At 42.7% G+C, this 22,407-nt stretch overlaps 1 protein-coding gene across 1 annotated transcript; it reads right to left on the reverse strand.

Annotated features, from left to right (window-relative positions):
• Window positions 1–1,218: 1,218 nt before the first annotated feature.
• On the reverse strand, window positions 1,219–21,662 carry gchfr (GTP cyclohydrolase I feedback regulator). Its single transcript, XM_072264728.1, has 3 exons — window positions 21,455–21,662; window positions 12,612–12,706; window positions 1,219–2,362 (listed from the first exon to the last, which is right to left on the reverse strand). The coding sequence occupies exons 1-3, from the start codon at window positions 21,488–21,490 to the stop codon at window positions 2,227–2,229; spliced, it is 267 nt and encodes an 88-aa protein (XP_072120829.1). The 5' UTR covers window positions 21,491–21,662; the 3' UTR covers window positions 1,219–2,226.
• Window positions 21,663–22,407: the final 745 nt, after the last annotated feature.

Raw genomic sequence — 22,407 nt, forward strand, 5'->3', positions numbered from 1 at the left:
ATCTTGTATGGAACAGTATTAGTTGTGTCTCTATTTCTGAAGATGTACTTGAATCTGTGCAGTGTGGGCTGATTCTAGAGATAAGGAGGCTGATGCCAAAGGTGAGACTGAGTAAGATGGCCACTATTGACTGGAGTACAGAAGAAGGGGAAGTGATCTCATTGGGATGTAAAAAATTCTGAGAGGAATTGACAAAATGGACACCAAGAAGTTGTCTTCATCTTGAGTATCCAGAACTGGTGACAGGATAAAGCTTTCACTATTTCAGAATCAGAATCTGGTTCATTATCACTGGCATCTCGTGAGATTGTTGTTTTGCAGTAGCAGTACAAAAATTACTACAAGTTGTAAAAATAAATAGTGCAAAGGATGAATAATGAGATGGTGTTTGAGGCTCATTCAAAAATCTGGTCACAGAGAGGAAGAAGCTGTTATTAGACCATTGAATATTGGTCCTCAGACTCCCATACCTCCTCCCTGGCTGTAGTAATATGAAGGGGGCATGTCTGAAATGGTGAGGGTCTTTGATGCTGGGGTGAATTGTACCCATGATGGAGCTGGCTGACTATTCAACTCGCTGCAGCCTCTTGTGATCCTGGTCATCAGAGGCTCCACACCAGGCTGTGATGCCACCAGTCAGAATGCTCGCCACCATGTACCTGTAGAAATGTGCAAGAGTCTTTGGTAACGGCTCAAATCTCCTCCATCTCCTAATGAAGTAAAGCTGCTGGCTATATGTGTGATCCCCCCAGGACTGCGATGAGGTGAAATTTCTTTAAACATCAGTTGTAATGTAAAACCTAAGAATCCTATTTCCAAGGGCTGGATCAAGACACGAAGGAAGTAGCTGGATATCGGGATCAGATAGGAAAGTAGACAAATTATGATGTTATTGACTTGGTTACTGGTGGGGCAGGCGTTGTCTGAACTCTTACCTACTTAAAGCCATCCATATTTTCCAACATGAGTGACGAAGAGAAACTACTGTTACTGACACTACTCTACAATAACTTCCAACTGGTGTACCAGTAAGATCAAACATGACACAAACCTGTTTTCACATCACTATTGACTTTATCTTTGCGCCTCTACGGAAATTAGTATGAGCTTTATTTAAGCATGTCATTATTTTGCCCCCTTTTATATGAAATTTGAATTGGGCTTGTAGATCTGATTTGTAGATGCTTAGATCAAATGACAAAAGGATGGACGACACAGGTAGGTAAATCATTTATTAGACAATCACTTAAGTGCCATTATTCCAATGTGAAATTGGACAGTGAAGGTCAGTAGAAAAGCAAAAACACAACTCATGTTATCACATTTGAAAATGTCTCAAGTAATTATTTTGAAATGCATTGGTTATTACTTACATTGTATTTAAGGAATTAAAGGCATCAGCATAATCTGTTCCTCTCCCACACTCCATCAATTACTGCATTCCCACTGTGGCTTGTGAGTAGGTGTGGAAACTTTTGTATTTTTTTGCTGTCTATGTCAGAGAGCAAGGTACTGAGTCACAGTACCAATTGTCCTTCTCTCTAGTGAGCCACTGGCAAATAAAATCAATGTAAGACTGGTCAGAGACTAGGCTTTATTAATGAACTAAACATCACATTCCAATAGTATGGTTGAATGTTAGGGTGCAATTATTACTGTACCACGATTTTCAAAATAAATAGTTCCCTGCACAATGGTGTGGTGCAGGTATGTTAATTGTGCCTTTCAGTGCATTAAGAACTAATGAGATGCCTTGTCCTGAGTTAGCTGATCTACCATTGATTGTGTTCAGAAGGGTGAGGGTGCAGGGAAAGAAATCAACCCCAAGCTCTGTTCCCACTCACAAACCAGTGTTCCATATGCAGGTGTATTGGAGGATGAGGAGGCAGTGCTGATTCTTCTCAATATGTCATCGAGAATCACTGCTGAGGTTTGGGGAAGGGTAAGATTGCTCCCCCCACCCAATAGGACAGAACAACTGACAGTTAGGAGGGGAGAAATAAAAACAATGGATTTAGAGCAGGGCTTCCCAACGTGGGGTCCACAGACCCCCCTCAGTTAACGCTAGAGGTCCATGGTATAAAAAAGGTAGGGAACCCCTGATCTGAATATTTCTAACGAAATGTTTCTGAATACGCTGAACAGCAAAAGTGAGAGTTCAGCTCCTCTCCTTGATAGGCAGACAATCCATCTCTGATATTAGGCAAAGCATTCAGTTCTATTTGTTTAAGGGCCATGTTGAGCTTTGTGTAGACACCAGACTAGGGTCTGTCCCAAGCCTGTCATGCTGATTACATGGTAGCCAAGAACCTCCAGTTTATCCAGCACCACTCGTGGGGGGTATTTAACCCGATATTCTGAGCTGTGGATAAAAACACAAATTAATCAACCTTATTAAAATATGAAATATACTTTGGCTGATATGTGGATAGTCTTTTCTTGGCTGACTGCTCAGCATCCTATTGAATTCCTTAATAAAGGCCCATTGAAGAGTGGCAGACTCTGCTCCAACAGCAAATTTGTCCCTGGAAGCCCTAGCTAATAACAACAATATAACTTATTTATAGAGTGCTTTTTGAGAGGATAAAGTGCAAATACAAATGTTTGTATGAAAATAGATGACAACAAGGTGTTCGTTAAAAGTGAGGTTAAATAAATAGGTTTTGGGCTGGTGTTTACAAGTGTCAACTGAGAGCATCCCTCACAGTCTAAGGTATTGAATTCCAGTTCAGGAGTGTAGTTCAAAAAAGCTGATCTGCCAATTATCTTTTGTGGAAGGTTGTTTAGATTTACAACCAGCACAAGAAGACCTGAGAGCTTGAGGATTATAAAACAAAACAATGCTGTAATTTGGATATTGAACTTTTTGCTGTTGGACTCCGGCCATATTATTTGCCAAGGGAAATCTCGCATGCAATTGTGGTTGTTGTGTACATCCCTCCCTCTGCCAACCCAACGTCATCGTGTAACATCATTTACACCGTCATAGCCAGATTACAAACCCAGCACCTGAGTGCTCTCATTACCATCTCGGGTGACTTCAACCAGGTTACCATGGCTAGAACACTGCCCAACTTCACGCAGTATGTGAGCTGTACAACCAGAGGGGAGAGGACTCTGGATTTGATGTATGCTAACGTTAAGGATGCATACAGCTCCTCTCCTCTCCCCCCACTGGGAAGGTCAGATCACAACCTGGTGCATCTAAAACCCTGCTATGTGCCTCTGGTGAAGAGTAAACCTGCAACCTCGAGGACAGTGAGAAAATGGTTGGATGAGGCTTATGAGGCGCTCCAGGGTTGTTTTGAGGTGACAGACTGGCAGGCACTCTGTGAGTCACATGGAGAGGATATTGATGGGCTCACAGAGTGCATCACTGATTACATCAACTTCTGTGTGAACTGCAATGTTCCGACAAGAACTGTCCTTTGTTATTCAAATAACAAGCCATGGGTGACAAAGGATATTAAGGACATCCTGAATGCTAAAAAGAGGGCATTTAGAGATGGAAATAGGGAGGAGCTGAGGGCAATACAGAGGGACCTGAAAGCCAGGATCAGGGAAGCTAAAGACAGGTACAGGAGGAAGCTTGAGTGGAAACTCCAGCAGAACAACATGAGAGCGGTCTGGAGGGGGATGAGGACCATCACTGTGTTCCGGCAAACCAGCAACAGAGGAGCTGAAGGCAGTATGAACAGGGCCAATGAACTTAACCATTTCTTTAACAGATTTGACATTGTGGCCCCTGCCTATCCCCCACATGAGCCATCTGTTATTGGCCCCCAACCAACACATATTCCACTCTCCCCTCCTACCCCTCTTCACAGTCCTCCACCCTGCTCTCATGACTATACCCCTTCCCCACACGAAACCACCACAGTGGGCTTCACAGCTGAACAGGTGAGAAGACAGATGAAATATCTCAATCCAAGCAAGGCTGCAGGACTGGGTGCTGTCAGTACCAGGGTGCTCAAAGCCTGTGCCCCTCAGCTATGTGGAGTACTTCGCCATGTATTCAACCTGAGCCTGAGGCTCCGGAGGGTTCCTGTGCTGTGGAAGACATCCTGCCTCATCCCTATGCCGAAGATGCCGCGCCCCAGCGGCCTCAATGACTACAGACCAGTGGCATTGACCTCCCACATCATGAAGACCCTGGAAAGACTTGTTCTGGAGCTGCTCCTAACTATGGTCAGGCCACACTTAGACCCCCTCCAGTTCGCCTACCAGCCCCGACTAGGAGTTGAGGATGCCATCGTCTACCTGCTGAACCGTGTCTACGCCCACCTGGACAAGCCAGCGAGCACTGTGAGTGTCATGTTTTTTGACTTCTCCAGTGCATTCAACACTATCCGCCCTGCTCTGCTGGGGGAGAAGCTGACAGCGATGCAGGTGGATGCTTCCCTGGTATCATGGATTCTTGATTACCTGACTGGCAGACCACAGTACGTGTGCTTGCAACACTGTGTGTCCGACAGAGTGATCAGCAGCACTGGGGCTCCACAGGGGACTGTCTTGTCTCCCTTTCTCTTCACCATTTACACCTTGGACTTCAACTACTGCACAGAGTCTTGTCATCTTCAGAAGTTTTCGGATGACTCTGCCACAGTTGGATGCATCAGCAAGGGAGATGAGGCTGAGTATAGGGCTATGGTAGGAAACTTTGTCACATGGTGTGAGCAGAATTATCTGCACTTAATGTGAAAAAGACTAAGGAGCTGGTGGTTGACCTGAGGAGAACTTGGGTACCGGTGACCCCTATTTCCATCCAGGGGGTCAGTGTGAACGTGGTGGAGGATTACAGGTACCTGGGGATATGAATTAACAATAAACTGGACTGGTCAAAGAACACTGAGGCTGTCTACAAGAAGGGTCAGAGCCATCTCTATTTCCTGAGGAGACTGAGGTCTTTTAACATCTGCTGGACGATGCTGCGGATGTTCTACGAAGCTGTGGTGGCCAGTGCTACCATGTTTGCTGTTGTGTGCTGGGGCAGCAGGCTGAGGGTGGCAGACACCAACAGAATCAACAAACTCATTTGTAAGGCCAGTGATGTTGTGGGGATGGAACTGGACTCTCTCACGGTGGTGTCTGAAAAGAAGATGCTGTCTAAGTTGCATGCCATCTTGGTCAATGTCTCCCATCCACTACATAATGTACTGGGTGGGCACAGGAGTACATTCAGCCAGAGACTCATTCCACCGAGATGCAGCACAGAGCGTCATAGGAAGTCATTCCTGCCTGTGGCCATCAAACTTTACAACTCCTCCCTTGGAGGGTCAGACACTCTGAGCCAATAGGCTGGTCCTGGACTTATTTCATAATTTACTGGCATAATTTACATATTACTATTTAACTATTTATGGTTCTATTACTATTTATTATTTATGCTGCAACTGTAACGAAAACCAATTTCCCCCAGGATCAATAAAGTATGACTGTAACAATTTATCCTGGTCCCAGACCTTTGAGAGCTTAAAAAACAAGGAGGAGAATTTTAAAATCAATTCTAAAAGATACAGGAAGTCAAAGCAGAGTAGCTAGGACAAGAGTGATATGCTCCCTTGTCCTGGTTTTAGTTAAAAGTTTAGCGGTGGCATTCCGAATGAGTTGCACTTTGTCAAGATTGCTTTGGAAGGCCAGTAAAAAGTGCACCGGTAATCTGGTCTATCCTACATAAAGGCGTGAATTAGTTTTACAGCATCATTACGTGACAGAAGCTGACGTACCTTTGCAATATTTCTTAGGTGTAGAAATACTTCTCTGGTCAGTTTATTTATGTTTTAATTTAATTTCATAATTCTTTAGTCATTTCTAGCATCAACTATTACGGTACTCTCCTGCCAGCCTCCTAGCCTCACTCTTCAGAAACCTCAGCAAACGCAGAAAGCATGAGTTTACATCTCGTTGTATTGATACCTCTTAAATATAATACACCTGCCCTCAGCCAATCTCATCTCTAAACCTGCAATGCTGTAACCTGCAAACTTGAGGTGTCCACCTCCCAACCTTTGGCCTTCTGTGCATCTCTCTTACTTCTGCTCTATCCTTGGTGAGGAGTCTTCAGCCAGGGAAAGCGTGTGCTAGAAATTTTAAAAAAGCTACACCTTCTTTAACTGTGTAATTACTGGAAACATTCAGCGAGGCAGGCAGCACTTGGAGAATGAAATAGGATTGATGCTTCAGGTTAAAAACAGCTCATTTTGGCATTTGACCAGTTCATGACCATGTGATAGTTTTTAACATGAAGGAATTCTGCAATGTCTTCTGCCTAGGAAAAGACATGGAATTCAGCTCTTTCCCATTCTATGCTACAATATCCTACTGCCATTCCAATGTCAGGTTACAGAGAAGCATAGAAAATAGGTGGAGTAGGCCATTCGGCCCTTCGAGCCTGCACCGCCATTCAGTATGATCATGGCTGATCATCCAATTCAGAACCCTGTACCAGCCTTCCCTCCATACCCCCTGATCCCTTTAGCCACAAGGGCCATATCTAACTCCCTCTTAAATATAGCCAATGAACTGGCCTCAATTGTTTCCTGTGGCAGAGAATTCCACAGATTCACCACTCTCTGTGTGAAGAAGTTTTTCCTAATCTCGATCCTAAAAGGCCTGCCCTTTATCCTCAAACTGTGACCCCTTGTTCTGGACTTCCCCAACATCGGGAACAATCTTCCTGCATCTAGCCTGTCCAATCCCTTTAGGATTTTATACGTTTCAATAAGATCCCCCCTCAATCTTCTAAATTCCAACGAGTATAAGCCTAGTCAATCCAGTCTTTCATCATATGAAAGTCCTGCCGTCCCAGGAATCAATCTGGTGAACCTTCTTTGTACTCCCTCTATGGCAAGAATGTCTTTCCTCAGATTAGGGGACCAAAACTGCGTATTTAGAATTTAGAATTGGCTCATTTCCCTCAGATTCAAGTAGAACAGCATAAAAAGCTGGAACTAAATATCTAAAAATGTTTCCAAACAATGCAAATGAGAGGACTCAATTCTGGGATTATTTCAAACATGGATGACATGATATGGTTGAGGAAGCATTCTGTAGGAACATAAATGAAACAAAAATTCAATGGTCAGAATCCATAGAACAAGCTCAGCTGGTATCACCAGAAATACAAATCCTTAAAATGACAGGCCAGTGAGTTATAATGGGACACATCCCAAAATGATGATTAATTCAGCTAAAAATGGAAACATCTCATCCCTCCATACATCATATTATAGTATAGGGAGACGGGGGAAATTCACTGGATAACTTTGTGTACTTAAAAATGGTTTATACATAGGACCCAGCTTAATTGCAGCCTAATTTCCTCATGTTGCACTTCCCATTTGCCAGCCAATTGGTGACTAGAAAATTAAGAAGAGCTTCATTCCATTACTTCAGAGTGCCCAGAATTTCATTAGAATTTGTTGGTTTCTATGTTTTTAAGCTGCCACCACGTCAGGCAGGAATCATGCAGGACAAATTAAATTAAATAAATGACACTGTTAACAGAAGGTATCTACCAGGACTGTAGCACTTGTGTTGCAGCAAAGAACTACTCTTCCTGGTTTCCATTTTTGTCATGTTTCTAAACAAACCTTTCAGAGTCATGGGGTAAAACATATCCTCACAGATTTATATTTGTTCTAGCACTATATGCTCAAAATCCTTCAGGTTGAGACCGTAAGATATAGGAGCAGAAGTTGGCCATTCAGCCCATTGAGTCTGCTCCACCATTTAATCATGTGCTGATCTAATTCTTCCAGTCAGCCCCACTCCCCTGTGTTCACCCCATACCCTTTGATGCCCTGGCTAATCAAGAACCTATCTGTCTCTGCCTTAAATACACCCAATGACTTGGCCTCCACAGCCGCTCGTGGTAACAAGTTCCACAGATTTACCACCCTCTGACTAAAATAATTTCTCCACATCTCAGTTCTAAAAGGACGTCCTTCAATCCTGAAGTCATGCCTTCTTGTCCTAGAATCCCCTACCATGGGAAATAACTATGCCATATCTAATCTGTTCAGGCCTTTTAACATTTGGAATGTTTCTATGAGATCCTCCCTCATGTCCTGAGTTCCATGGAATACAGCCCAAGAGCTGCCAAATATTCCTCATACGGTAAGCCTTTCATTCCTGGAATCATTCTCGTGAATCTTCTCCGAACCCTCTCCAATGTCAGTATATCCTTTCTAAAATAAGGACCCGACCCCAAACCTGCACACAATACTGGAAGTGTGGTCTCATGAGTGCCTTATCGAGCCTCAACATCACATCTCTGCTCTTATATTCTATACTTCTAGAAATGAATGCCAACATTGTGTTTGCCTTCTGCACCACCAACTCAACCTGGAGGCTAACCATTGGGGTATCCTGCAAAAGGTCTCCCAAGTCTCTTTGCATCTCTGCATTTTGAATTCTCTCCCCATCTAAATAATAGTCTGCCCATTTATTTCTTCCACCAAAGTGCAAAACTACACTTTCCAGCATTGTATTTCATTTACCACTTCTTTGCCCATTCCCCTAAACTAAGTCTTTCTGCAGGCTCTCTGTTTCCTCAACACTACCCGCCTCTCCACCTATCTTTATATCATCGGCAAATTTAGCCACAAATCCATTAATCCCATAGTCCAAATCATTGACATACATCGTAAAAAGCAGTGGTCCCAACACTGACCCCCGTGGAACTCCACTGGTAACTGGCAACCAGCCAGAATAGGATCCCTTTATTCCCACTCTCTGTTTTCTGCCGACCAGCCAATGCTCCACCCACGCTAGTAACTTCCCTGTAATTCCATAGGCTGTTATCTTGCTAAACAGCCTCATGTGCAGCACCTTGTCGAAGGCCTTCTGAAAATCCAAGTACATCACATCTACTACATCTCCTTGCTTGTAATTTCCTCAAAGAATTGCAGCAGGTTTGTCAGGAAGGATTATCCTTTCAGGAAACCATGCTGGCTTTGGCCGATCTTGTTATGTGCCTCCAAATGGCCTAATTCTGCTCCTATATCTTATGGTCTGAAGTAAGGAAACAGGGGAAACCAAGAGCCATCCATCCTTGGTAAACTATTAGAACATACAAAAGTGCATGATAACCTGATTTTTGTTAATTATAATTGATCAGCTACCAGAGAAATGCAAGGGTAAGTAACATTCTTAAACTTCTGGATAAACCTGGCTCCCCTTGTAAAATCAGAAGTAGCAAGCCTGGATATTATTCCTGATCCAGATTTGAATTTTAAATCCCTCATAAAGAAAGTGACCAGAGAAATATTGCAAAGGTACATCGGTTTCTGTCACGCAATGAGGATGTAAAACTAATTCACACCTTCATGTGGAATAGACCAGATTACCAGAGCACCTTTTACTGACCTTCCAAAGCATTCTATTGGCAAGCTTTAACTCATTCAGAACGCCACTGCTAATCTTTTAACTAAAACCTGGATGAGGAAACATATCACTCCCATTACTCTCTCTATTACTACTCTGCATTAGCTTCCTGTATCTTTTAGAATTCATTTTAAAGTTCTCTTACTTGTGTTTAAAGCTCTAAGGTCTGGGACCAGAGTATCAGAGAACAGCTCCCTCAGAAGAAAGTTGGCAGGTCAACTTTTTTGAACTACACTCCTAAACTACGGAATTACAAACCTAAAACTATAGGGGGATGCAGTCTCACTTGACGCTTTTAAATGCCAACTCAAAACCTATTTATTCAACTTTGCTTGTAATTAACATTTTTGTCTTTTATTTTCAAGTTTGCACTTCATCCCATTGTTGGGAACGTCGACTCAGACCATGAGAGGCCTGCGTCGGGCATTTTCATGCCTTACAAAAGGCAGATTGGAAGTCTATGTGGGGCACCACTCCTCGCACAGACTACAGCAATGTGTGATTAAGTGCCTTGTTCAAGGGCACAAACACGCTGCCACAGCTGAGGCTCAAACTAGTGACCTTGAGGTAACTAGATGAACGCCTTGACCACTTGGCTTCATCCCATTGTAAAGCACTTTGAACTACATCGTTTGTATGAAAAGTGCTGTTAATAAGTTACTAAAGGAATGCAAAAGATTGTTTTGAAAAAGACAATTAATCAGAATCAGATTTATTATCATTGACTTCTGTTGTGAAATCTGTTGTTTTAATACAGCAGTACAATGTGACAAAATTATGTTCCAAAAATAACTAGTGCAAGAAGAATAACAGCAGATCTATAGCAACACATCGTGCATGGTGTTGGATATACTGAACAGGTCAGACTGCACCTGTGAGAAGAAAAACATGACATTCCAAATCAAAAACCCTTTGTCAGAATTGCACAGAGATAAAAGAAGCTTAAATTCCAGGGAGAATTGGGTAAAAGAATCTTTGAAACCAAGGAGTGTCTCAGGAAGGCTCTGGGCCTGTGCCCGCTGGAATTTAGAAGGATGAAGGGCTATCTCATTTAAACCTACCAAATACTGAAGATCTTGGGTAGAGTGGACATGGAGAGGATGTGTCGTACAGTTGGAGAGTCTAGGATGAAAGGGCACAGCCACAGAATTCAAGGATGTCCTTTTAAAACAGAGAAGAGGGGAATCTCTTTCATCAGAGGGTGGAATTCATTGCCACAGGCAGCTGTGAGACCAAGTCATTGGGTACATTTAAAGTTAAGGTTGGTGGGTTCTGGAGTAATAAAGGTGTCAACGGTAATGGGGACAAACCAATGTCTTATTTATTTCTCACTCAGCCTTCTCCTTTGTTATTTATTGCACACAATAGGCTTGAAGGGATTCTAGTGCACATTTAACAGTATGATAACCCTCAGATATAAAGTTTGAGGAGAGGTTATACAAACTATAGTTATGGTTTCTGGAAGGTGGAAGATGAAGGGATGATCTAATTGAAATGGAATTGATTGCCAATAATGTTTATTTTGCGCATGAGAAAGATAGAATTTTGTCAGCCAAAGCTGTTGAATGATGTGGGGTAAAAGTGGGTAAGCAGGGTTAGGTTACAGATCAACCAACAGTAATGAAGAAATTAAGTGGCCTAGTCATGTCCTAAATATCTTCTTTCATTTGCTCTTCAGTTGTGAATATTTCTCTTAACTAATTATTTCCTTCAATTATTTTTGCCATTATATCTGTTTTGATGCCAGAATCTTCTGTTATACAGTACTGTGCAAAAGTCTTATCCACATATACGTAGCTAGGGTGGCTAAGACTTTTGCACAGTACTGTAGTAATTTTACATATTGCACTGTACTACTGCCACAAAAAAAAACAAATTTCATATGAGTGATGATAAACCTGATTCTGACATGGGTCTCTATTGTTGCCTGAGAGTGGGACCAGGGCTGGGAGAGGGGAATCATGGCTGGGTAAAGGGGAAGGGAGAGGGGAGGGAACAGGAAGCACCAGAGATACATTCTGTAATGATCAATAAACCAATTGTTTGGAATTAAATGACCTTGACTGGTGTCTCAGGGCTGGGTGAGTCTGCACTTGTATTAGCCTCCACCCCGGCACCCCTAACCCACCCCCCTCCCACGGCGCTCCACCCTCACCATTCCCAACGTCCTTTGCTCCTGGCAGATTTACAAACTTGATATCCGCTCCATGTTGACAAATACAGTACTGCGCCAAAATCTAGACTGCTCTGGCTATATACATGTGCCTAAAACTTCTGAACAGTACTATATAGTCTCTCAGATTAAGCAGGTGTAATTTATGCGTGAGTGAGCTGAAGTAAATTGGGAGTGGAAGGAGCCATTTGTGCAGAAAAGACAGCTTAATCATAATGGTTTACCTCAGCTGGGGCTCCTCACCACTTATGCTCAATTTCTCAGCAGGAACGAAGAGATCATAGCATTAGGATTTTCATTGGGATTTCCTTTAATAATAATGATAAGCACTTTATTGATCCCCAATGGGAGATTCTTTCATTACAGCAGCAATGTTTAAAAACACACTCAGCAGTGTGCAGACTTAACTAATAACAACACACACAATATTAATGTGCGAAATAATAAAGCAGAGGATATTGTACCGTGATGTGTACTCTCCTGTCGCACAGAGAGAACTGTGTGTCAGAGTCTCTCAGTGTAGGTAGACAGTAAGAGAATCTGGATAGACCAAGTAACATTTGAGAAAATGGGTTACATGGAAATAAGTGCAGGAAATTAGACTGGGGGATTAACCTGAGAGCCAGATAATAAGGAATTAATCTCTATAACTCCAAATATTACTATGCTGCTGGCCATTTGCAAGGGACAAAGGCACATCTCTGAAAAATAAAAAGAATGGAAGGCAGTGCCTCAGGGACTGCAGAGGGTGGCAGGGGATTGCTAATGAACTAAATTCTGAAGCGATCTGTATCAGAGATATTGTAATTTACTTCGAAAATCAGAAACTCATCGAGATTTAAATAGGAAAGGTACTAATTGTCGAGTTCAGTCATTCCCACTAAAATTCTCTCTGACTCATTCAGTACTAAGGTGAGCAGCTGGTATAAATCTGGTAAGAGCCAATTCCAGGCTGCAGAATACAAAGAGCCAAGTAGATCGACAATGAATTGTTAAAAATCACAAGACGTCAGATGCCCTACTTTGAGGTGTTTTGACATGTATTACTCACAAATTATTTCCCAATACAGTGGTTTTCTCAGCTCCAAGGTAGTTCATAAGATTCACATCTGAGTTCTCATCTCCAACAATCGTGGGTCCAGTTTCCTGAAAAAGTAAAATTTCCCATTATGACAATTTATATGTCTTATACTTTATTCATTCTCCTGTCCTGCCCAAAACCCCTGGCGTGTTGCTAATAGCAGGGCTGTTGCACATGTCCAGATGGTCAAGTAAAACTAATGGAGAGAGAAAAACTGAACCAATATCTTGGATGGATGACTTAAAGCAGAGGTGTCCAGTTCTGATAACTCACCGATAATGTAAGTTATCTGAAGTAGGAGAACTTGATACAGAGTCCATATGCAGTAATGTGCCCAGACCAAAGGCAAGTTGTTTTGAAGGTGATGCAAAAGGATCACAAAAACAGCTGCGAAGGGAGAACAAGCTGGTAAAGGGAGCGTGGCCACCAGCTGGCTTCTCAGAGTTAAGTGAGAGAGTCTGCTCAGTTCAACCCAGCCCGTAACTGTTTCAGCACAGGGGTGGGGGAAGGGAAGGCATGCAGAGATGCCCCATTTCCACCACTACCCCCACATCCATCCTACCACACTCCCAGATTCATGATGCATGCCATGTATTGGCTGTCTATATGTGAGCATTTGTAACTCATGCTGAACCTGTATTCCGTTGGATTTTTGGTACCAACTTGGGTTTTATTTTTAGCAAGCTGCACACTTGTTACCAATCTCTCAACTCGAAAGAGATGGTAGGCAACCAACAAGCAAAGGCTGACACATATCGTGTTATTTTAGCTTAGAAATGGACTTCAATACATCTCAACTAGAATGGTAAACTGGGATCCTGTATAGACTTCAAACTAGAGTTTTACAGAGGCCCCTTGAGATATGACCAAAAATCATTCATTACCCAATATTTATTGATTCACATCGTTCTGCAATCTTAATTCAAAGCCACATTATTTATGTATCACCCTAGATCACAAGTGCCAGCAGGTCTGGCATGATCTGGCTGTAAATGTGCTGTTTCATTCTGACTTACAACAAAATAAACTTTCATCCACCAGATAGCAGGGTGACACATGAGTCAGTTCTGAGGGTGTGCTTCTGTTTGGTACTGCGCAAGCACTGCCGGACGGCTGTTATAACGAATGCACAGTCGGTGTGCTGCCTCCTTCAGGGAGCAGTCTATTCCTCAACAAGTCAATAATCCCGAAGTTCCTCATCTACAAAAGCATACAACTTCACAATCACAACCATTGACAACCCCCAAAGTAAAAACATCTCTTCTCATCTCCTCTATAGGTCTTTAGTCAATAATTTTGAACATATGAACACTAGTTGTCTACTCATCACCACAGTTTTCTCTTCCTGCTCTGTCATACCTATAATTTCCACAAGAAACAAGCTGCAGGAAGAAATCAGCACGCCAATAAACATCCATGGAGACAAAGATATAGTTGACATTTTGGACCAAGACCCTGCAACAGGACTAAGAATGTACTAGGAAGGTGGTCAGTATAATGAGGTGAGTGGAAGGCTGGTAGGTGGTAGGTGGTAGGTGGTAGGTGGTAGGTGGAACTATGTGAGGTGGGGGATGATGTGCTGATGGAGCCAAATGGGGGAAGGTTAAGGTACAGAAAGAGGCTGGAAAACTGGATAAAGGAGGGAGGATGAGCTTTATGTCTACCTCTTTATTCTCTCAAACTCTGAAGCAGGGACTTGATCTGAAACATCAACCATTTCTTTGCCTCCATTGATGCTGTTGAACATGCAAGCAGTAGTCTTTTTGCTCCAGATTCAAATATCCATGTCTCCAAACCTAGAATTATTTTGAAAGCTTGGTAGGTAATAGCTTGACATTGTTTGTTACAAGGAGAAAGGCAATAATTGTCCATTGAGCTGCTAATTCCCTGCTAAATTTGTCTGTACTTTTTCTTGAAATATGTCTTCCAGGACTGTAACACTTCATCTGAGGACTAAATTAGATTTTAAAGTTCCACTATGATCTACACACTTTTATACTCTAAAAAAATTAGATTTATAAAATTTAAAGCATTAAACACTTCATGCTAGAAGCACCCAAAGTATCAGTGGAGAAGATAAATGAAGATGCTTGCTTTGCGCTATGGATTATTATTCAGAACAAAAAAGGAGAGAAGACATGCATGTTTTAAATTGAAGAGATATGGCAGCATGGAAAGATTAGAGGGGATATCTGTGACAGGATGCAGGCAAACGTTATCCATGTAACGGTTAATTAAAAAGCAGTTCGTGAGACAAAAAAAAATTGAAATGGAAGTAAAACCAAAGACACAGCCACATCTGTACAGAGAGAAACACATTAAATTCAATATTAATTTCCAGTGGCTGTAACACACCCACACACAGCTCTTTCTTCACTACAGTGATGCAGCTACTTCCAATAGTCATATTGGACTCAAACTTCTTTACCTTTGCTGCCAGTTTCCATCCTGCTCTCACATTCACAGAGTCCATATCTGACCTTCTTCACCTCTCCATTTGCCAATGTCTACCAACTCCCACAACCATCTCAGCAACACGTCGTCCCATCCAGCAAGAATTCCATTCCATACTCCCAATTTCTCCACCATATCTATGGTGTTGATATGACTTCAAACATGAGTGCCTTTAAAATATCTTCCTTTTCCCTTCATTGAAACTCCTCCTCTACTATAGGTAACAGGGTTTTCAGCCATGTCTCCTTTATTTCTCATACTTCTGTTCTCATCAACTCTCTTGCCAGCCAGTACTAGGAAAGCATTTGCCTTGACCTCAGTTTCCATCCCACCAGCCTCCATGTTCAGTAGATTGTCCTCTATAATTTCTACCTGCCCAATGAGATTCCATCAGCAGATATTTCTTCAGCTTCCCACACTCCTTCCAGCATTCTAAAGAGGTGATTCTATTGGACATGGAGGCTGGTTGCATGGAAAATGAGGTCATAGCAAACTTCTTCCTCAACCAACCAATCCCCTTCTCACACATTTTCCCATGCATCCATAGATTCAACACCTGCACTTTCATCTCTTCCCACATAGCATCCCAGGATCCAAACAGTTCTTCCAGTTATAGCAACAACTTGTGCACTTCCACTTTAGTGCCTTGCATCAGTCACTAATGGTGTTTGTATTTTACATTTGCTTTCTACATTGGACAAATCAAATATAAATGGTATGCTGTTTTTATAGAACAGTTCCATACAGTTTGCAAGGGATACCCTGAATTTCCACAGTCCTATCTCTTCCAATCTCCATCTCCTTCTCACTCTGACCTCTCTTCAGCCTCCTACAATGTTCCAATGATACCTAGTATTAGTTTGAGGAATAACAGCCCTTCCTCTTTCTAGGTATAGTACAGCTATTGTGGCTTAATTGGTTAAACTTGATTTTTCAGGTAAACCCCAAACTGCGCCCCCCCCCACATCCCACCCCTGTGATCTGGATACTTCTTCCCCATTCAACTTCATTGTCTGTTGCCAGCTGACTATGCCCACCCCCAACCCTCCAGTGATGGTGGGACAATTTTGTTATCCTATCGTAGCCATTCTGCCATCCCGCCATCATCCCACTCTCTTAGCAAACATGTATTATAATGAAGGAACAAGCATGTGTTATAATGAAGAAATAGCGACTCAGTTTCTTTCACTACCAGTGCTGTGTGATCTGTTTCCAGGATCTTGTCTGGAATACTTTCAATATTTTTGTCGTAGAGGGGCAGAGCAAAATCAAGATGGCGCTAAACGGTGTCTCCTTTACTTGCATCTTCGGGAACAGCTCTATTTCTATCTTTGATATCTCTTTTTTTTCCCCCTTTTCAAGCTTCTTTTGAATACTTTGACCTGCAGTTACACTCTGACTTCGGTTCTTTGTGGAAATGGAACCCGCTCTCGGGGCCTCACTACCAGCTGTTTTTTGATATCCCAAGGACGCGGCCTAGAAAGTGAGCACACCTTCAGGGATTCTGGATTTTTATGGCTCTGAAGACATGCTGACTAGGCTGGAGCCCCTGACTGAAGTGTCACAGGAAAATACGGAACATCGGGGGGCAGCAGGTTAGCTGCCGAGGGTTGTGTGCCCAGAGAGCTGCGCCTTTTTGGTGCCAACTCTCCAGGTACAGAGCTCGGAAAAAGCAACACAATAGACTTTTAACTTGGTAAATCAGCAAGTTGTTTGTTATGTCTCCCCTCTCGCTGTGAAATGGAGACACCTCTTTTTCCCTTATTAGGGAGAGAGAGAGCCTGTGCTTTGTTGAATACCAGGTGAATGAGTAGTCTTTGGGGTACTGCAAGTCTATGTCTTTATCGATGCTTTGCTGCACACTTGTGTGCCAGTGGAGCGTGCTGATGCTTTATTTGCTGGTGGGGGTGGGGGGTGGGATCATTGTCTTGCTGCTGCTTGTGTGTGGGAGGGGGGAACGGGAGGGCTTTGGGGTTCTAATGTTTTAACTGTCATTCATTCTTTGGGACACTTCTCTGTTGCCATGGATGTTTGCGAGAAAAAAGAATTTCAGAGTGTATATTGTATATATTTCTCTGACATTAAATGTACCTATTGAAACCTATTGATGTTTCAGAATTACACCATTTACATTTTTGCTCCAGTTTTGTTTAAATTATCTTCTAATTTCAAAGACTGTTTTTAGATACTGTTGCCCCAGTTCAACTAATTTTCAAAGTTTAAAGTAAATTTATTATCAAAGTGCATATACGTCACCATGTACAACACTGAGATCCATTTTCTTGTGGGCAATCACAGTAAATACAAACAAAAAACACAATAGAATCAACAAAACACTGCACCCAAAAGGGTGGACAACAACCAATGTGCAAACAAAATAAACTGCAAATACAAAAAGAAAGATAAAACAATAATAATAAATAGAAAAGTAATAAATAGAGACCAAGAGATGACGAGTCCTTGGAAGCGAGTCCAATTCAATGGGAACAATTCAGTGATGGGCAAGTGAAGTTATCTCCCTTGATTCTGGAGCCTAATGGTAGAGGGGTAATAACTGTTCCTGAACCTGGTGGTGCAGCTCCTGTACCTTCTTTCTGAAGGCAGCAATGAGAAGAGAGCATGGCTTGGATGGTGGGGGTCCTTGATGATGGATGCTGCTTTCCTACAACAGCACTCCATGTAGTTGTACTCAGTGATATGGGGAAGGCTTTACCCACAATGGGCTGGGCTGTATCCACTTCTTTTTCTGGGATATTCCATCAAGGGCATTGGAGTTTCCAAAGTAGGCCGTGATGCAACCAGTCAGTATACCCTCCACCACAGACATATAGAAGTTTGTCAGGGTTTTAGATGACATACTGAATCTTTGCAAACTGGAAATTTTCAGATTGCCTTTTATACCACACTTACCACAAATTTTCAAGTTGCCTTAGGGGAGGGAATGTCGATTCAGACCATGCTGTTAAGGGAAGATCACACAGGGTAAATATATCAAGGATGAAGGATACAAAAGTAAATGGCAGCAAAATCAGCTGAAGGATAATTTTTCTGCATTGCAGGGCTTGGGGATGGTCATTACCAGAAAGGCAGTTGGCAGGGAAAGGGCAGATGGAAAAGCCAGGGAGGTAATATGTTTGAAGTGGTTGCATGTGAAGTGGGTCTGAAGAACTTGATCGGGATCCACTGAGTACGTGGAATTCAAGCCAAACTGTGAAAGTCGAATTCTGCTAGAATAGCTGCAGACTGCGAATGCATCCAGATATAGGTTGGTCCTCCACATTTTGATATATTGATACACCAACAACTGCTGGATAGCACTTGGTGTATCAATATATCAAAACGTGGAGGACCCAAAAAAGGGAGAAGAGCAGGCAGAATCTATTTTATGTAATTGAAGGCAAGTCCAGCCTTTATACAGCGGATTCTGGTTAACTAGGCCATCAGTTAGTCGGGACAGCTGCCTATTTGGGACAACTCTTAAAGAACAAAAAACAGTTGAGAAAATAGCCTGGATGCCTTTAGTTTACTTGGGACCCTATGCCACTTAATTGGGACAAGAGACTGCTGCCGAACAGTTTCTAACTAGGGTCAGTCATGTGCACATGCATGGTCACTAGACACTACACTGTGCTTAGAGTGAACAGCTTTCAAATAGCATTAGTTGCAAGTGTTTGTGTTCAAAAAGCAGTGATTTTTGTCACTGATAGTTGGCGAGAAATAAGCAGCAAGACAAGTTAGAACCGTTTTGCTCACTGTGGTTTCAAGCATCCAGGCTTGGAGATGTCAGAAACAGCTGGGAGTGAAAATGAAACAATTTCACTACAAGTTAGAAACTACAAAGAATTTGAAGGTGTAGATAACCATCTTGAATGTTACAATGAAAATACAAATTTGGAGGATGTAATCATCAAACACAGTATGAGGCAGACCACTATATGTCTGTGCTGATTTTGTTCATTTACATTCAATCAAAAGAACAAGGCAGCAAACACATCAATAACTAATTTCATCTTTCATTGAATTTAAAAAGGTATAGAGCATTAAAAGATCTTACTTCCAGGCAAGCAGTCCTATAAACCCATAAGACAGGCTACTGAGTCTGCTCTGTCATTCCATTATGGCTGATTTATTATCCTTCCCAATCCCATTTTCCTGTCTTCTCCCCATAACTTTTGATACACTTGCTAAATGACCTCCACTTTAAATGTAACCAATGACTTGGCCTCCACAACAGTCTGTGGCAATGACCTCCACAGATTCATCACCCTCTGGCTAAAGAAATTCCTCTTCATCTCTGTTCTAAATAGACATCTCTCTATTCTGAGGCCATGCCCTCTGGTCCTAGACTCTCCCACTATAGGGAAAATATTCTCCACATCCACTCTATGGAGGCCTTTCAGTATTGGATAGGTTTCATTAAGATATCCCTCATTCTTCTAAACTCCAGCGAGTGCAGCCCCAGAGCCATCAATTGCTTCTCACACCTTAAACATTTCATTCCCGTGAACAACTTCTGAACCCTCTCCGAGGCCAGGACATCTTTTCTTACATATGGGGCCCAATACTGCTCACAATACTCCAAGTATGGTACCACCGATGCCTTCTTAAACCTCAGGGATTAGTTCATTCAGAGTGCATCATTTTAAATATTGAGCAAGCTTCTGCCCTCCCCTGTCTCCCATCTTAGAAACATAGAAAACCTTCAGCACAACACAGGCCCTTTGGCCCACAAAGTTGTGCCAAACATGTCCCTACCTTAGAAATTACTAGGCTTACCCATAGCCCTCTATTTTTCTAAGCTCCATGTACCTATCCAGGAGTCTCTTAAAAGACCCCATCATATCCGCCTCCACCACCGTTGTCGGCAGCCCATTCCACACACTCACCACTCTCTGTGTAAAAAACTTAACCCTCACATCTCCTCTGTACCTACTCCCCAGCACCTTAAACCTGTGTCCTCTTGTGGTAACCATTTCAGCCCTGGGAAAAAGCCTCTGACTATCCACACGATCAGTGCTCTCATCATCTTATACACCTCTATCAGGTCAGCTCTCATCCTATGTCGCTCCAAGGAGAAAAGGCTGAGTTCACTCAACCTATTCTCATAAGGCATGCTCCCCAGTCCAGGCAACATCCTTGTAAATCTCCTCTGCACCCTTTCTATGGCTTCCACGTCCTTCCTGTAGTGAGGCAACCAGAATTGAGCACAGTACTCCAAGTGGGGTCTGACCAGGGTCCTACATAGCTGCAACATTACCTCTCTGCTCCTAAATTCAGTTCCACGATTGATGAAGGCCAATACACCATATGCCTTCTTAACCACAGAGTCAACCTGCGCAGCTGCTTTGAGTGTTCTATGGATTCGGACCCCAAGATCCCTCTGATCCTCCACACTACCAAGAGTCTTGCCATTAATGTTATATTCTGCCATCATATTTGACCTGCCAAAATGAACCACCTCACACTTATCCGGGTTGAACTCCACCTGCCACTTCTCAGCCCAGTTTTGCATCCTAACAATGTCCCGCTGTAACCTCTGACAGCCCTCCACACTATCCACAACACCTCCAACCTTTGTGTCATCAGCAAATTTACTAATCTATCCCTCCACTTCCTCATACAGGTCATTTATAAAAATCACAAAGAGTACAGGTTCCATCTATTAGCGTCTACAACCACTCTTTGCCTTCTGTGGGCAAGCCAGTTCTGGATCCACAAAGCAATGTCCACCCTGAAGCTGCCCCTCACACCAGGTTTTTTTACAAAAGACAATCAAAACCCTTTTGACGTTCTGGAAGATTTCAGTGTATAAACAATCTCCTCGTTATCCCTTGGCCACCTGTTTCCTTATACCGAGCCTAATTTGTAACTGCCTTTTCACTTGCAATTGTAATTTCACAGCAAGGGTACTGGCTCAGCTACTGTTAAGACAAAAGCAGTAGTAGGAGGGACGAAGGCGCAGCCTGTCTCTCCAGGCGGGCTCCTGGTATCCATCCACTTTGTGGAGTCATTACCAGGTGGTGGGAATCACTCCTCCCCACAAGTCATCACAACGTGAATGAACCTGAACAAAATTTCTCAGATCAGGTCAACTTCGCGTATCCAACCAGTGGTCAAGAAGATACTTTCTCTTTCGGTATAACTAAACTGCTGTAACTCAAGGAGAAGCTTCCGCCAGATCCCCCCGCTGTTCAGTAAATAAGGACGTTTACTTTGGACAAGGAGTCACGGTAATCTCAGTAGTTAAATGGCGATGGAGGCGGCGAACAGATTATATTCTGTAGGTTGTTAACAGGCACGAGTGGGATTCGCCCATGACCCTGCTTCCAGGCACAAACGCTTTGGTGATGTTTACTCACCAGCCGGATCTGGGTACTGATAAGAATGTAGGGCATTTTCACAGCTCTTCCTCCAGTATTTCACCCTGTTCCGACAGCCACGATCGCAACAACTCAGGACTGATGGTGTAATTTCCTCCCTAAACCTCTCTGCAGCAAATAATTCCCTGCTGGAGATCACGTAATTGCTCTTAAAGAGCCAGCTGCCGCCTCTGGAATATCCGCGCAGTGGTTTTATGTGGGAATGTGTCCACTTTACTGTAATTTTGTGTCAGCCAGAGCATCGGGCGTTTTCTTTAAAAAGAACATAATATTTAATCCCGTGGTGAAAGGGTTCGTTTTGCACCAAACGTTCAAGTTTGTGCTTCATTCCTTAATCTCTGGCGTGATTCAGGTTTAGGCGCTCGGCACCTGCCTATAAACGATCTAACCAATCGGCAGCGAGGTGGCCAAACCCGAATGCCGAACTGTAACACTCCGAGGACTACATACAGGGGGTGTCAATAGTTCAAAGAATAGTTCTCGAGAATAGTTCAAAGAAATTTCACAAGATTGATTCATAGGATTAAAGATGGTGTATTGTGAGGAGAGTTTGACTAGGTAGGGCCAATGTTCTCTGGAGTTTAAAAGAACAGCAATTGATGGTATTGAAGCAGAATATTATGAGAATGCATGACAGACAAATGCTGTGAGGATGTTTCCTCTAACTAAGCCCGGGATAAACACCAGATACTGGAGAAGGAGCAAGTTTCCTGGCCCATCAGGTCTGCCCTATTATTCGATATGGTCACAGCTGATATGCCGCAGACCTCAATGTCTCTTCTGTGCCAGTACCACATAGTCCTCAATTCCCCTCTCTTTCACTTCCTGTTTACCTATTTTCTATAATATTGCTTCCACAACTCTCTTCCAGCAGGTAATTGTAGAGATTACAAAACAGAATAAAGAAGCTTCATTTCTTGTCTCTTGAAAAT

Source organism: Mobula birostris, chromosome 1 (genome assembly GCF_030028105.1).
Source record: "Mobula birostris isolate sMobBir1 chromosome 1, sMobBir1.hap1, whole genome shotgun sequence".
NCBI classification, from domain to species: Eukaryota; Metazoa; Chordata; class Chondrichthyes; order Myliobatiformes; family Myliobatidae; genus Mobula; species Mobula birostris.

What these genes read in the sequence shown, in the direction of transcription:
- gchfr (XM_072264728.1), bottom strand. Translation starts at nt 21,490, where the DNA reads ATGCCCTACATTCTTATCAGTACCCAGATCCGGCTG. An exon ending in TCAGTACCCAGATCCGGCTG is followed by an intron (nt 12,707 to 21,454) that starts GTGAGTAAACAT and finishes TTACTTTTTCAG; the next exon opens with GAAACTGGACCCACGATTGT. An exon ending in ACTGTATTGGGAAATAATTT is followed by an intron (nt 2,363 to 12,611) that starts GTGAGTAATACA and finishes TTTTATCCACAG; the next exon opens with CTCAGAATATCGGGTTAAAT.